At 38.5% G+C, this 15,983-nt stretch overlaps 2 protein-coding genes across 3 annotated transcripts; one reads left to right on the top strand and one right to left on the bottom strand.

Annotated features, from left to right (window-relative positions):
* The first annotated feature begins 960 nt into the window (after positions 1–960).
* LOC148863067 (isochorismate synthase, chloroplastic-like) lies at positions 961–13,428 on the top strand. Of its 2 annotated transcripts, none has more exons than XM_088979169.1 (16): positions 961–1,566; positions 1,685–1,873; positions 3,224–3,462; positions 3,550–3,667; positions 3,765–3,881; positions 3,999–4,145; positions 4,574–4,648; positions 4,754–4,822; positions 6,339–6,457; positions 6,785–6,842; positions 7,006–7,116; positions 7,228–7,312; positions 12,092–12,189; positions 12,328–12,420; positions 12,522–12,591; positions 12,816–13,428. In XM_088979169.1, exons 1-15 carry the CDS (start codon positions 1,462–1,464, stop codon positions 12,558–12,560), a joined length of 1,662 nt encoding a protein of 553 aa, XP_088835295.1. In that variant the 5' UTR covers positions 961–1,461; the 3' UTR covers positions 12,561–12,591; positions 12,816–13,428. The 2 variants fall into 2 exon arrangements, with proteins under 2 accessions (XP_088835295.1, XP_088835296.1); XM_088979170.1 differs by having other exon boundaries at positions 1,089–1,570.
* Positions 13,429–13,529: 101 nt separating this feature from the next.
* Positions 13,530–15,791, bottom strand: LOC148863066 (pectate lyase-like). The gene is made up of 4 exons (XM_088979172.1): positions 15,318–15,791; positions 14,454–15,111; positions 14,089–14,331; positions 13,530–13,958 (listed from the first exon to the last, which is right to left on the bottom strand). Exons 1-4 carry the CDS (start codon positions 15,515–15,517, stop codon positions 13,734–13,736), a joined length of 1,326 nt encoding a protein of 441 aa, XP_088835298.1. The 5' UTR covers positions 15,518–15,791; the 3' UTR covers positions 13,530–13,733.
* Between the last annotated feature and the right edge of the window lie 192 nt (positions 15,792–15,983).

Below are 15,983 nucleotides of genomic sequence, written 5' to 3'. Positions count from 1 at the left end.
ATCGTTCTGTTGAAACTTGAAATTTTATATATATATATATATATATAGTGTGAAGAAAATGGTATCGAAGTTGGATCTGCTTTGTGAGGAGCAGATCCGATCCAGTCTCAGTGTAGCATTGGGTGATCCCTGGTAAGTCTAGTCTGTAGCCTCTCTTGTCCAATAGTCAAGATGCTAATAGGGTAGTGACTAGTGAGTGCTACTCCAATAGGAAGGAGTTATTCGAATTGAGATGTGCTCTTCACAGAGCTAACACCTCACACCGACCTGGCAAGCCACATCCCACCAATAATAAATGAAGATGTTCCCGATGTGCGGCCAATACAGACTATGAGGTCAGTGTGAGGAGCAGATCCGGACTTGAGTTATCCACAGTCCGCACAGTGTATTTGTTAAACACCTCCGCCGGACCGTGGTCCATGTACATTGACTTCCCTTCATCCGCGGGCCCCATTCTCCCATCCCATCACAGAGCTTTAAAAATGAAGGAACCAGCTAAACAGTTCAGCATCTCCAACTTCCAAAGTTACCAATGCTTAGTTATTCCGAGAGTGACCATATTGCCAATGATTCTGACTTCAATCAGGAGACTCAACTTGTATAACATGAGAGTAAATCATCTAGAACAATCTTTAAAATCTTATTTCTCCCTTTTCCGTGTAGACTGTCATCACTATACGATGTAAAATTCAACCGTGCTTAAATCAAATTTTTATATAAAACTTACTCCAATCAAAATCAAACTTAGAGCCTAAAAAAAGTTGGCCTTCTGAGTATGTGATACATAAGTTATCTACCATTACCAAGGAAGAGGTGGATAGGGAGAGCATCAAGCTCTTGTTCCTGACTAGACCAGAGAACAGTTTAGCTGATCTTGATAGCTGTATGACAGTCTTTGGGTCCAATCATTACGCTCCACGCCAGTCATAAATGGAAGAGAAAGATTGAGCAATGAGCGGTAGTGGGCCATAAACTGGCACGGAGCATTCATGGATTGTCCTGTGAGTCTGTGACTGTGTGTGAGAGAGAGAGGGCCCATGTTTATCTGAAGGTTCTCATATGAAACATAATTTCGAGTTGCCATTCGGTCTCTCTCTCAACTCTCCCACCGCTCCTGTCTCCCTTCAAGAAGCGGCAACTATCTCTTCCGTCTCTCTCTCTCACCAGTCACCACCGCTGCTGAGTTCAAAACGGCAACCAGTCGCCATCGCGGTGATACCTCTCAAGCCCTAACATAATCCGCCGAAGAGCCAATCTTTCCCTTTCATCGCCGCCAAACAGAGAACTTACTTGAGTCGTCTTCAGGAGACGGGTATTCTTCCGTAAAGGCATCAAGGCCTCCAGGTTGTATTCCGCTCAGTCATTTGAGCTTAGTAACTTACAGCAGAAAACGAAAACCTGTTTCTGTCGTGTTCGTCGGTTTTCGCTTGCTTGTGTGGTAGGAGAGCCGCTAGCTGTGTGATGGCTGCGGCAGCTCGGTCAATTGCCGGGTTCACAGAGCCTGTCAAGTATGGTGTTTCGCTATCGCCAGTTTCAATCCGCCACTCCCTTGCCTCAGCTCGTTATGTGAGTATGTCTTCTGAGTTCTGAATTTATCCACCTTACTACATTCTTTTTTGAATATGAAAAGGAAAGGAAAAAAGGTTCGCTACATAAATCATAAATGGATGTTCTCGTGGAACAGGGGTACCGGATTTGCTCGCTGTCCATGAATGGATGCGAAGGAGACCCAAAAATCCCAATTGGAACTGTTGAGACCAGGACGTTTCCGGCGGTTGGAACACCAGCAATGGCTATGGACAGGCTCAACTGGGCAATCTCTGAGCTGAAATCAGATCCACCAGGTTTTAGTTCCGGAATTATCCGTCTTGAGGTAAATTTTACAGGTTGCAGTTGCACCTCTAAAGTCTAACTCTAAACACATACACATACAAAGAGTTGTGTTTCTATCTACCGTCTTCATCGTAGTTGGTTCATTCATGGTGCCCAATGCCCAGGCGCAGGACTCTGTTTTTCAGCTAGTTGATAAGATAAAATAAAAAAATCTTGCTTAATGTTGGTCATAGCCATAGCCCATAGTCACAGATTTTATGTATAAAGACTAAATTCTCCCTGGAAATGATTGTTTAGTACCGTAGCCGGTCCATTTTTTTTATAAAACATTGTTGAGCTCGCTGGTGAGTGGTGACTCGTGTCGAGATCAGATTGGCTCATGGGAACATCTAGGAGCGCTGATGCGGAGTGCTGTCAGTCGACTGGACACCAAATCTGTGGCTCAGACTGTTCCACGTGGTTGATTTTTTGACGGAACAGTTCTCTTAGCTACTGTTAACGTAAGTAAGCAAGCCCGCCTAGATCGATGAGATGGTCATCGTTCAGCGCAAATCCCAATTTTTAGTTAGGGAGGAATTAGTTCCAGTAGACTAGGTTTTGATTTTGCAAATTTCAACCCTGTTCTCTGGTTCGGCTCAGGGTAGATCCGATAAAAGTAATGTGTAGAACCACTTCCGAACCGTATTCACGCTTGGCACTACAATCGATGTGTGAGTGGGACCAACCATTTTACCCCCGGCCCCCGCTATTTGACTGAGTGATTGAGTGATCGAGTGATACTTTTTTTTTTGGGTAGAAAAAATGTGATTGACTGATTGTGACTGTGAACCATAAATGTTGACTTCGAGCAAAATGATTGATCTCCTCACTCTCATAGCCCATAAACAGCACCAAGTTCATCTAATTTGTTCTTAGGAACAACAAAAAAAAAGAAACTACAGGACTAACTTCCAAGTGGTATCGCCTTATTTATAGGGCGATGAAAACAAAGAATTGAACTTGTAGTTTGGTAATCATGATTATGCAAGAGCAGTCATGTTGAATAAATCCTCAAATAGAATTCTTTGCCGTTCAATACACACCTCCTTCTATAGACATGGCTCCCACAGCCTATGGTGTCGGTTTGTCATCGTCTTGGGCTCCAAGATCGAAGCATTTTATAGAGAAAATTATTCAAATTTCTCCTGTACTTTTTCACATGGACTTGATTGCGAAAAGTTGTACGGCCCTGCCCCATAAGCTCCTTGGTTTCTGTTAACTCCTAAAAGTTGCAGGCGTGCTAACTGTATATACCAAAGAAAATGGGTGTGAAGACCAAGTAAATCTTTATGCCACGTCTCTAATCAAGATTTAAAATAGAGGTTCTCACTTGTGATGTTTGGGTCTGAAGGTGCCAATTCAACAACAAATTGAGGCCATTGGTTGGCTCTATGCTCAGCACCCACTTCCTCGTTGCTACTTCTCTGGTAGAAAACAGAGTAACCCTTTGGAGTTTTTCTTGGATTTTACCAATGGAGATTGCCAAAACCCAAGGGGACACAAGTTGGTTAGCGTTGCTGGGGTGGGGTCCGCTGTCTTCTTCCAGCAGTTACATCCTTTTTCATTAGATGATTGGAAGTGTATAAAAAGGTAACATTTTTTAGACTAGACACTGCTGTATGGCTTTGGTGATCTTATCCTAACACTATATATTCTTTTTTTCTTCCTTCAATCAAGGTTCCTCTCTAGAGATTGCCCTTTAATTCGTGCATATGGGGCTATCCGGTTTGATGCAAGGACCAAAATCTCATCCGAGTGGGAAGGTTTCGGTTCATTTTACTTCATGATTCCTCAGGTAGATAAGCTGTTTTCTACAGTAACACTTATAGTCTATGATTATAGACATGTTTCTCTTTAGCATTTAAACAACATGGTTCAAGGCTAAATGACAGGTTGAGTTTGATGAACTTGAAGGAAGTTCTATGCTTGCTACCACCATTGCATGGGATGACACCCTTTTGTGGACTTGGGAAAATGCAGTAGGCATGGTTCAAGCTACAATGAGCCAGGTAAAAAATTTGTTGATGAATGTGACTTCGATTTGTACAGTCTCATTTTGCCTGTTATCCTTTTACTCAACATCTCTTTATTCCATTTTAATTTTAGCATAATTTTCATTATCACAGATCTCTTCCTTTGTTGCAAAGTTACAAAAGGAAGTTCCAAATGGATTCATCCTCAGCAACTATCATGTTCCTAGCAAGGCATCTTGGGATATTGCTGTTAACAGAGCTTTGCAGATGATAAATAGTGGTAAATCAGGACTGATTAAGGTATTCAAGATTTCAATCAAATCATCTTATGCTCCTTTAATTACCACAGTTTCTTTCTAGTTTTAACCCCACAGTTTAATGGCAAAACATTTAGCCTCTGGCTAGTTGTAGCGGAGATTTGGGATCAAATCCCATTGCCACCACGGTTGGGGGTTATATAAGTATGGAGGATAGGCCACCCCCCATTGTGTAGCCCCATGAAGCAAAAAAAAAAGTCTCTTCATTAAATGGCTTCACAAGTTTCAAGACCATCGCTGCACAAGCCACAATTCGGTGTACAGTTTACACAACCCACAATGTTGAAACCTGGAAGGAATTTTTCTTTTCTTTTTTATTTTGTAGTTTCTTATGAGCTACCATCTCCAGTTCAATTTTTATTTCTCATCTTATGCTTGTTCTGACACATCAAGGTTTTCGTGGAAATTCAGGTTGTACTTGCAAGGAGTAGCAGAATTGTTTCTACCATTGATATTGACCCTATAACATGGTTAGCTTGTTTGCAGGTACTCTTTTTTTTTTTTTTTTGGCTATCATATTCAATAAACTCATGGCTGTGTATGATTCACCTTCAGATCAAATTATTGAGAATTTCAAATAAACATATGTAGGTTGAAGGACAAAATGCATATCAGTTCTGTATTCAGCCACCTGATGCACCAGCATTTATTGGAAACACTGTATGTGAAACCAAAATTTTGGAAACTTGTGCCCTGCTTTTTCTGCTTTCGCTAATGCTTCTTATAATCTGTTTCCACTTTTCCATCGTATTGCACCTTCCACCAACCTTTTCTGATGAAACTTGTTATGCTAGAGTCTTCATGTAGTTGCATTGATATAGGTCAATGCAATTTAGAGTTGCTTATTTCTCAGACAGTAGAAAGTTGATTACAGTGAAAATTTCGAATCTAATGAAATGGGCAACTGATGCAACCAAAGGAAATCCAAAATATAAGGATAAGTGTTCTACAGGATCTTTCCTTTTAAAGTACAGCACATATAAAAGCATAAGATGAAATTTCATATTCCTATTGGTGTTGAAATAACTTCTTATTTTGCTACTCTTCTCCATTACTATTGTATTAATGTAGGATATATTGAGAAGTTGACAAGTATAATGACTGCAAAGAGCTCAAGTGAAGAAATCTGATTAAGCAATAAGAGTAATGTTTGATCCCTATGATTGGCATCCTTGCCCTCTTATTATTAATCTCTTGCTAACGAGATGTTAAAAAGAAGTCCCTGTATATGCAACCTTGAATCTGTGGTGCTCACAAGTTGGTTAACTGACTAGACAACTATTCTACTGATATACACTGAATAGATATATACACATCTATAAAGAAAAAAAGATGCCGTTTACCTAATTATTTGAAGTATTATGACCTAAAATAAAAGAAAATAAAAAAGAAATAAAGGAATTAATATATCCCAGCTTGTGTTGTTATCTTTTATGGACAACTTGTGCCTAATAACATCCAGGTTATTGAAAATTCTGTCCTTGAAGCTAGAGAATATATAACAATCATGGGCATTTTTTTTTGCAAAATGGTGTTAGGTGGATGTTATGCACCTCCCTCTCATAACGAGAAAAATAAGCATAACCAAGGAAATTAGTTTTGTCAATCGGATTGAATCTATGTTAACTAAAGGCTAATGAATAAAGTGATTCAAGTGAGAGTACAATCCATGATTCTTTTGTTTATACATCAAACTTCATCAAGGATACCTATAATGTCTCAGTTTCATATACAATTTCTTTGTTGATTGTATTTATCATGTGATTTCTTCTAGTAGTATCTCTCTGTCCTAAATCACCATTTGGATAATTTTTTCCCTTATTTCATGTTTATCTGTCCATTTTTGGAACAATGTTATGAGAATTCCTACATTAGCTTAAGCTAATGTAGAAATATTTACTACATATGCCTCCTTTGTAATGCTATCTGATATCTGGTAGAAATTTTGTGGGGTGTGGCTATTAAGTTTCTGCCTTAGATGGAATTCCAATGGAAAGGCTGGAGTGAATAGTGATTGTCCTTTATATTCTCCTGAAGAGTATCCAACAGAGAAAAAACCTACCATCTGTCCATTTTGAGAAAAAGTTTATCAATTATGAGGCATGGCTTATTATAATAACAATTTACACACAGATGTAAGTGCTATGATCTAACTTCTTACTTAACTTTGTGATAGCCAGAGCAGCTATTTCACCGGAAGTGTCTTAGTGTCTGCAGTGAAGCTTTAGCTGGAACCCGTGGTAGGAGTGGATCAGAGGCCGTAGATCTTCAAATAGAATGTGACCTACTCTTCAGGTTTATTTTGAATTCAAGCATAATGGTTAAGTGGTATATATATATATATATATATATATATATATATATATATATATATATATATCAATTTACTCTGTTGGCCTTATAAAGTGCAATTGTGCCCATTAAAATAGTGGAACAAAACCAGAAATTTGCCTGTTCATAAGGTTTGCACCTTGCCCTTTGAGGCTACACCTCATACTTGGGCGAGTATAACACCTCATTTCATCCTAAATGTTTTTAGACACTGAGAAAAGAGTTGTTTTTTATGATCATTATACAATCGGCTCTCTTACAATTGACTGGTGGTTTCTTTTTATTTCACAGCCCAAAGGACCATCTTGAGTTTACTATTGTGCGAGAGAACATTAAAAGAAATCTAGAGGCAAGTTAGCTATGAACATGCGGATTCTTCAAATTTTCCTTTTTTATAATGATGCCAGAAATGTGGGGAATCTGGTATTTTTTGCTATATTCATGTTGTCATTTATCATCTGTTCAATTTTCATCTGCTAAATCTTTTTGAATGCTCATGTCCTGTTGTGCAGCTTATATGCAAGATGGTTTTAGTGGAACCAAAGAAAGCAATTCGAAAACTTCCACGTGTACAACATCTCTATGCACAATTATCAGGCAGATTAAGAAGTGAAGATGACGAGGTAGTTTCAGACACTATACACATTCATAACTTTCAGATTTTGACATTGTCTTCCTTTCCTAGGGAGTGATGGGTTAAATAAGGTCCTGATATTTGGTCTTTCTTTTCCTAGTTTGACATCTTGAATTCTCTTCACCCCAGTCCAGCAGTCTGTGGATTTCCTACAGAACAGGCACGCCAATTTATAGCTGAAACTGGTATGTCTAGGCCATTGTGCCAGTTCTGTTTAGCTACAAATATACTAGGAAAAGAATATGTATTTTTTTGTTCCTAGATAGCTTTGAAGATTGGAGATCATTTAGTTGTAGTGACTTCTAGAATGTGAACTTGTTGGGTGGTTAGGAGCATCGCATGCTCCTTATTCCATTTGCTATATCTTAGATATTACTTCTAAACAACTTAAATAGTTTTCTTTCATAAGAAAGAAAGTATTTCCTATAGCCCTTTTTTTCAAGCTGGTGCGTAACTGTGTATCTTGCTTAGCTTGTCTAAGATGCTTTCCAACTTATTTCCTCTAGGGATAACATTAATTGACCATACCTCCACTTTTCAACTAAGGTGTGTGGATTTCTTCCCTCTTAATGTCAAAGTCAACATTGATGTATAGAGCCTTCATTCTCTTATCAATATATTTGAAGATGCTTTAACAGTTAACATGACAATGCATGTCTGTTGATAGTCATCAATGAACATAGATCTCAATAAAAGAATATAAGGCCTGCTTGGTAGACCTGTTCACAGGGTGGGCTTTACCACTTATTAACAGAAAATGCCTAGGCCTGAGCCCAAGCCCGGCTTGATTATCAGGCCTATTCTTGAGCCTGAGCCCAGCCCTAATATAAAGCCCAAAGTGGCAAATCCCAAATCCTGATTATCAGGCCTATTCTATCTTCCAATTCCGTATTTTTTAACTTGTTCCAGTTACATGTTTTGCACATAAAAAATATTGCTTTCCAAGATACAATTATACACCTAAGTTAAAAACACACACACAAAATACCAAAGACAAAATAGTAATACAAGTTTTATATATATATATATATATTATTGGGCCAGGCATATTTAAAAAGTCCAATCCCGGCCTGAAAAATAATCAGGCCTAACACTTACAGCCTGAGCACAAGCCAGCAGGCCTCAAAACAGGCCGAGCCAAGAAGCTTGCCGGGTTACCTGGACCTGGCCCATGAACAGGTCTACAACAGCCTTGGACAGATAAAAGAAGATATAGGACAACTCCCTATGGCTGAACCTCACACTGGATATATAGAAGATTACAGAAATGTCACTGGTGTCCAAAAAATAAAAGAAAGTTCAGGATTATAAACTAGACAAATAGATGGACTCTATCCATTTTTCCTAAACAAATATATGCTACAATGCATCTATTCATTGTTTTCTTCCATTGTTCTCTTGTTCTTCTTTATTTGTGAGAGAAATCATCCTTACGGCTATTCTACATTATTAAGTCTGTTGGCTGGTGCAAGCTTCCATAAAACATATATAGAGGGAGTCATTTTTTACCCTCCTAAACCAATAATTTCCCCTTTGTAACCTCCATGTCTAGGATGAACATAGTATCCATGAACCATATTGAGGTTGGGGTATGCAGTGTAATGAATGTGACTATCATGAAGATTCAGTTTCACCTACCTCTTCAGGCAGGATTTGTCTAAGCAGGGATTATATGACTCTTAAGGTTCCTTAAATTTAGGAAGAAGATGATTTTTGGAAAGGGCATATTTAGATCTAATTAAGTGCCTTTCAAAAAAAGATTATTTACATTTAACCAACCTTTCTCATTTATGTGTAGGGTGTATTGATTTTTTAATCTTGGATCAAATTAAAAGGTTGTACTTGTGCTCCTTTTTATGAGTGGGGATATTCGAGATCCATAAATACTGTTACAGTGATGCTATAGAGGCTAATGAGGATACACTATCAATTTTCTTTTCTTTTTTTTTGGTGTGTGTGGGGGGGGGGTCCTGGTCCCCTGATTCAGGCTCTGCTTCCATGGAATCACTTTGTGGAAGTACTATTAAAGGTTGTACGTTCTATAACAAGAATATTTGCAATTTGTTTTCAATGTAAAATGCAGCTTTTTATCATGATCAAAGGTTTAGGCACATATCAATCATTTAAAAAATATTAATTAGAAGGGACTTTAGGTATTTAGAAGGTGTTTTAAAGTTTCAGTTTGTGCACATGTTATGAATTTTTTACTTATTAGTTCCCATAGAAGCCAGAATCCAAAAGGAGGTTTTAGCTTGTTCTTGGAGGGAAAAGGGCTTCAGCTTCAATAAAAACAGTTTCTTTATTGGCCTTCCCACTCTGGATAACCATATTTGTGGTTCCCAAGAGCAGTCTTACGTGCAGCCTAAGACTTGCATTAATTAAAGATCTGATGATGTCATCTGGTCTGAGTACTTGGGGATGCCTTTAGGCAAAAAATGTGTGTCAAAGAAGATTTGGGAGCTGGTAGTGAAGAAAAATGAAAGGAAACTGGCCTCTTGGAAAACAAGATACCTGTCAAAAGGAGGAAAACTGACACTACACAATAATCAAAAGTGTTTTGGTCTTTCTTCTGATTTATCTGCTCTCATTATTCCCAATTCCGGAAAGTGCATAAAAAGCAATTGAAAAGAGAATGAGAGACATCTTATGCAAGGATGGAAGGAAGGGTATAAGATCCATTTAGTCAAGTGGAGCAAGGTTTTCAGATCAAGGAAGGTTGGGGGCCTAGGGGTGAGAAAAATTAGAAAACTTAATGTGGCATGTTTGGGTAAATGGTACTGGAGTTAGAATGAACAACCTAATATCCTGTGGAGAAGAACAATTTTGGCAACATATGGATCAAGCAATCTAAATTAGGATGCAGGAGAGACCAATATATCTTATGGATGTGTATGGAGAGGCATAAAGTTCTGACACGACATTAAATATGAGGTTGGAGATGGAACGAGGATAAATTTTGGCATGATATTAGGTGTGGAAACCACCCTCTAAAGGGGATGTTCCCAACACTGTTTGAGATTGCACAGAACAAGCAGTGCATGATTTCATATTTATCAATAAAAAAAGGAGTGCATGATTTCAGAGGTTTTTTTTTTTCACATGATAGAAGTTCAGGTGACTGGTGCTCCACATTTAGAAGAAATTTGAATGATTGGCAAATAGGGAAGTGGATGGAGTTGATGCAAAGAATCAAAAAAGAATCAACACAATCCGACATGATAGTGCATGATCAGATAAAAGAATTTGGGTGGGGGAAAAATGAGGAATCTTCGCAGTTAAATTGCTTTATGTCAGGCTGAACTGTGAAGAAATGGAGATTTCCAGAGAAAAGAGTTTGAAGGAAAAACTGTACTTTTTATAGGTAAAAGCTTTGGGGTTGTTTGAGGAAAAAATATAATTTCCAAAGAATCTGAAGGTGGTCTTATGGGAAGGGATTCCGGTGGCAGTGATTTGGTCAATTTAGACAGAGAAATAGGAGACTTTTTGGAGTAAATATAGCACAGATGAGACAGTTTTGAAAAGTTTCTGGGGTAGAATGTACTCTTGGACATCAGTACACAAGCAGATAAAGGATATACCTTACAGTTCTTTGATTTTAGTAGTCTTTTTGTATCTATGTATACAGTATAATCAATACACAAAAGATTGGATGCTTGTTCCTGTGCAGTACCTTATTGAACAGGGTTTTGTACATGCTTTGTTCAGATTAAATTCTTTTTGTATCTAGGTATAGAGTGTAATCAGTACACAAAGATTGGATGGTGGTCCCTGTGCAGTAACTTACTGAACAGGGCTTTGTACATGTTTTATTTCAGATTAATGCAATACTTTACATTTTCTAAAAAAAAAAAAAATGTTATTTGGTCAGATTCTCAGCCCATCTACTTAACTCAGGGATTTTACATGACTATTGCACTAAACACAACTCATGGGGAAATTCTGATTTTTAGGTTTTCCTTTCAGAAATTGCTGAACTCTTTAACCTTGTTTTCATTTCTAGCATTTTTAGGATTGGTTGAGGATATTTACTGTTCATATTGTATATCAATAATTTCAATAGATTTTTTTTAATGAATAATGATTTCAATAGAATATTGTCTCTGTACTCAGTACTCATGCATCTTCATAAAGCACCAGCACGACCATAATTTATAGGTGTATTTATACAATGTATTGGTGCAGAGCATTACTGATGATATCATAATGTTGTACAAGCTCCTGAGTGTACATTGTAATGAATAGTAGGACGTACATAAATGACTATTTACTTGTATAACTGAATTGAACAATATCACTTCATCCTTATTTATCCACCAACTATAGTTATCTTATTCCGACTTGGTTCACTTCATCCTCATTTGACCACATCTAAAACAAGTTTTTGGAAACCAGTAATGACAGTGCATGCAACTTAATGTAAATCCATTATGCTGTGCTTCTCTTTTGTCTAATTTTGCAAATGAGTACGAACTTAAATGCCTCTTTTATTATTGTTCCTTGAGATAGTGTATAATTTTGATTAACAATGCCCTTTCCTTATCTGCAAACTTGGTTACAAATTGTTCATAATTTTGTTCAAAACTGGTAGAATGTGATTCTTACAGTGACCTCCTCAAGTGCTCAAGAAAGTACAGTTTCTTTAGTTAGATGGCTTATTTATCTGAGAACATTATACACACCTTGATATTCAACATGCTTATTATAGCCATATTTAAATGTTATATATTTTAGAAGCATTTTATCCGACCCCATATAGTTGGATTAAGGCTTGGGTGATGATAATGATGGTGATGATATTTTGGAAGCATTTTATTACAGATGATTGTCATGCAGTTACTTTATTCTCGAGGTGCCAATACTCTTTTTTTGCATGAAAATGGAACTGAATCATATTCTGGATGCTATCTTTGTAAATAAACTTTTAGTCATTTACTGCTGAGCATTTCTATATTCTGGTTGTTCAGAAATGTTTGATCGGGGAATGTATGCTGGCCCTATTGGTTGGTTTGGAGGAAGAGAGTCTGAATTTGCAGTAGGAATTAGATCAGCCTTGGTGGAAAAGGTGAGATTGATATTACCTTGTTGAACATTACCTTACAAGGATATCTATATCACTGTACATTTCATCATATATTTTAATATTTACAAATAGACCTAATAAACTATTGTCAAAACTTGTTTTGAACAACTTTAAATTTAGGGTCTTGGAGCATTAGTTTATGCTGGTGCTGGTATAGTGGAAGGAACAAATTCATCTTTGGAGTGGGAAGAATTGGAACTCAAGACATCCCAGGTCTCTGTGTGTGTGTGTGTATGTGACAGTTAGTTGTGCAGAAGAAGATTCAAGTATTTTAAATCAATCTTTTTCTCTCTTCCTCTCTTTTTTTTTTTCAGTTCACCAAGTTGATAGAATGTGAAGCGCCTCTTTCTTGACACCAAGAATTCTAAGATTCCAACGGAAAAGGTTAGGGTTCTGAAATACAGATTTGTGATTTACAGCTTCGGTTTCAAAATTTAATATTTCTTTGTTCTTTGCTTGGACTAGTTATATGAGTTAGTAATTCACTTACCCTCTGTAGTGATGTAATCTGTCCAGAAGACCAGCATAAGAAATTAATTTTACCTTTGCTGCATACTTCTCTCATTTCTTTTTCTTTTTCTTTTTTCTTTTTTTTTTGGTAATTACAGACTGATCGGAACATGGTTATGCTGGTCTTGCAAAGGGGCCTTTACAGTAGTACTTCATGACCTACCTTGGATATTGTTGATGTCCATTTTTTACAGAACATTTAAATATTAAGATAGTATGCTGATATCTTTGAGAATGAAAATCTTGGTACTTAACAAGAGAGGGAATTGAGAAGCGTTTCTGCTCTACACTGTTGCAGCGCTGAGAGAATTTACCTGTAAATATTTACAGTTGCTCTATAAAGAATTTTGGTGTGTGGTGGTAGTAATTATCCTTCTAGAAAGGAGCATCAGAATCTTCATCAAAGAGGATGTCGCATGAGTTAATCAAGGTTAAACTATCTTTAGCAGCAGCTTCAGTAGAATATCTGCCTGCCAACCGGGAGTGAAGGATTGGAGATCTTTTCTAGCATATTAGCTCGGTTTCAAGTAAATGAAACTGTTTTAAGTTGCTTTTCTTTGGTTTCCACATTTATTATTGGTTGATAAGGTTTTGTCATCTTACATTGAAATTCATTGTTTTGTAAACCGCCCATTGGATGCTTGTTTGCTTGAAGGAACAATTATTGAATAAATAAATAAATAAATAAATAAATAGATCATATATTCTTCAGATGAAGCTTGATTTATACTTGTAATTCCAAATCCGTGTTTGCTTGCAACTGGGACGCCAATCCTTCTATTTAGAGTGAGAGGGAGAGAGAGAGAGATGAATTGAAATATAAACAAACCATATATGATAAGAGTCACTCTCCTACATCCTCAGTAATACAATCTGAAAATAAAATACTGTTCTGCATATATAATATATGCATATAATAGATCTCCCTCTCCACGATTTGTGCAATAAACAGTACACATTCCATTCATATGAATTAATGAAGGAATAGATGAAGAATAAATTAAGAAAAAAGAAAATTAACAAGGTTTATTAATCTTGCAGCCGAGAGCACCCGAGAAGCGAGTAAGCGTACTTACGTAAGTGCCAGGCTTTGCAGGAATCATATCCTTCTTAGAGAATGGATGTTTTCTGCTAGGGTTGCCTGATTGTACGAAGAATGCTCCGTTCATCATCAGATCATCTTCTGATCTCCATGTCCAATGTTTCCATTCACTCTCCGGTGCATAATCCCTCTTGGTCACCTGCAGATACATACATGGCCGACCCACAGAGTAAATTAAAAAAGGGATTTATATATTTTGATCTATCTTCGTTCTTCACCACCTGTTAGAACCTGTTTGTTAATACTAGCTATATATGTAGATTTATTACCTCCTTGGCAGCCAAAGTGGGAGGAGCGATGAACCGGTTGCCCTGGCTGATGATGGTGGGGTGTTCGCTACCACCGATGGCATACATGATCCAGTGAGTGTAGTCATTGTTGACGACGTGGGCGAATCCCCATCGGCACCTCGGCATCCTCTGCACCAGTCCTCTCCCGAAGTGGTTGAACGCCACTGTTATTTGCATGACTGCATCCCCAGAATAGCTACCGCTTGCTCCAAACAACATCACCTGCACCATCGTCATATTCATCGTCGTTAGACATTCAGTTCAGACTTCAGACAACTATACACGTACACAAATTCGAAGGGATCGATGGATGCAATTTGTTTCAACTCTGATGGAATGAATACCTCGTTGTGGTGCGTGAAGTGACAGTTGGAGACGGTGACGGCGGTGGTGCTCATGATGGCGTCGATGAGTCCATCCTTGCAGTTGGACATGGAGATGTGATCAATCCAGACATTAGTGGCGCCAAAGAGGGAGATGCCATCGCCATCGCTTTGTGTCCTCAAACCGTAGTGGTCGACGGAGTCCCTGATGAGTCCACCGGACCCAGGGACTATGTCATGAACGTGGAGGCCATGAATGATAACGTTCTTAACGAACTGGATGGTGATGCCTGCGCCGTAGGCGACATGGACGTTAGCGCCTCTGGCGTCGATCGTCTTGTCGCCGGCCATGAGAAGCTCTTGGTTCAGCCTGATCACCATGTCACGTGCAAATATGATCCACAGTGGCTCCTTCTGGATCACGGCGTGTCGCAGTGTGCCGGGTTTTGGGTTCAGCATGTCGTTGTCGGAACCATCAGTGACCACGTAGAATTTCCCCAACTTTCCGCCGATGGTCTTCCGGCCAAAGCCCACGACGCAATCCGCCAGCTTCTTGCGATTACGGGACCAGTTCTTCTGGCACCTCCAGCAGCGGTCGATGGGGTTGGTCGCCAAGCACGGTCCACTGTATGGCTTTGTTTTCAAGCTTCTCCTCGTGCCGTTGCTCTCCTGCATGGCCCTACAGTAGTTGCACCACCACCACCACCACCACAAAAAAAAAAATAAAAAATAAAATAATAATAATAATCAAACTTCTTTTACAGATACAAATCATAATAATCAAGAGTGATTCAACGACGATCAAGATAAACCGTGCATGAAGATTAACATGAATATGATGATGGGGGTTGGGATTGAGGATTGATGATTGGGAAGAGAACCCACAAATGGACATTCATATTTAAGTGATTGATGACTTCATCGGGATTAGGGTGATACGCATCCATTGCATTCTTCTTGGCTTCCTCCGCTCGTTTTTGCCACACTTCGTCGAATTCGGCGATGTGGGCTCGGAGCGTCGGAGTTATTACAGCAAGGTTGAAGGCCAACAAAAAAAGAGATAAAATTGCCTTAGTTGCACCCATCGTTTCGTTTCTGTTCTCTCTCTGCTTATTTTCCGTCTGATCTAGCGATAGATGGTGGTCGCCAAGGTCTAGAGTTTAACGCTTATTTCTCACAGAAAAGACTAGACCTAGCCAAATCAGCCCAACCGATTGAACCCAATCAAATTACAAGACACTTAGCATGGTTCAATCGGATTCTTATTAAGGAGATAGCTATAGCGAACTCATCCTGTGGAGAGGTGTTTAAATGGTGGCCAAAACAAGCTAAAACCAGGCAGGTGTGTGTGTGTGTGTGAGAGAGAGAGAGAGAGAGAGAGAGAGAGAGAGAGAGAGATGGGGCGTGAGATAAGGCCATCCACTTGACAACAACCGTATTAACGGTTGATTCTTTTTGTTTCTTCTTCTTTGTCTCTATTACTATTTTATTAGTAGATACTTCCGCGTGGAAAGGGTCAATTAATCTTTATTTTTCATTTATCAGGCTTCT

This window comes from Nelumbo lutea, chromosome 3 (genome assembly GCF_056320005.1).
Source record: "Nelumbo lutea isolate HS-2025 chromosome 3, American lotus-T2T, whole genome shotgun sequence".
Lineage (NCBI taxonomy): Eukaryota > Viridiplantae > Streptophyta > Magnoliopsida > Proteales > Nelumbonaceae > Nelumbo > Nelumbo lutea.
This window is presented reverse-complemented; position numbering and strand designations above follow the sequence as displayed.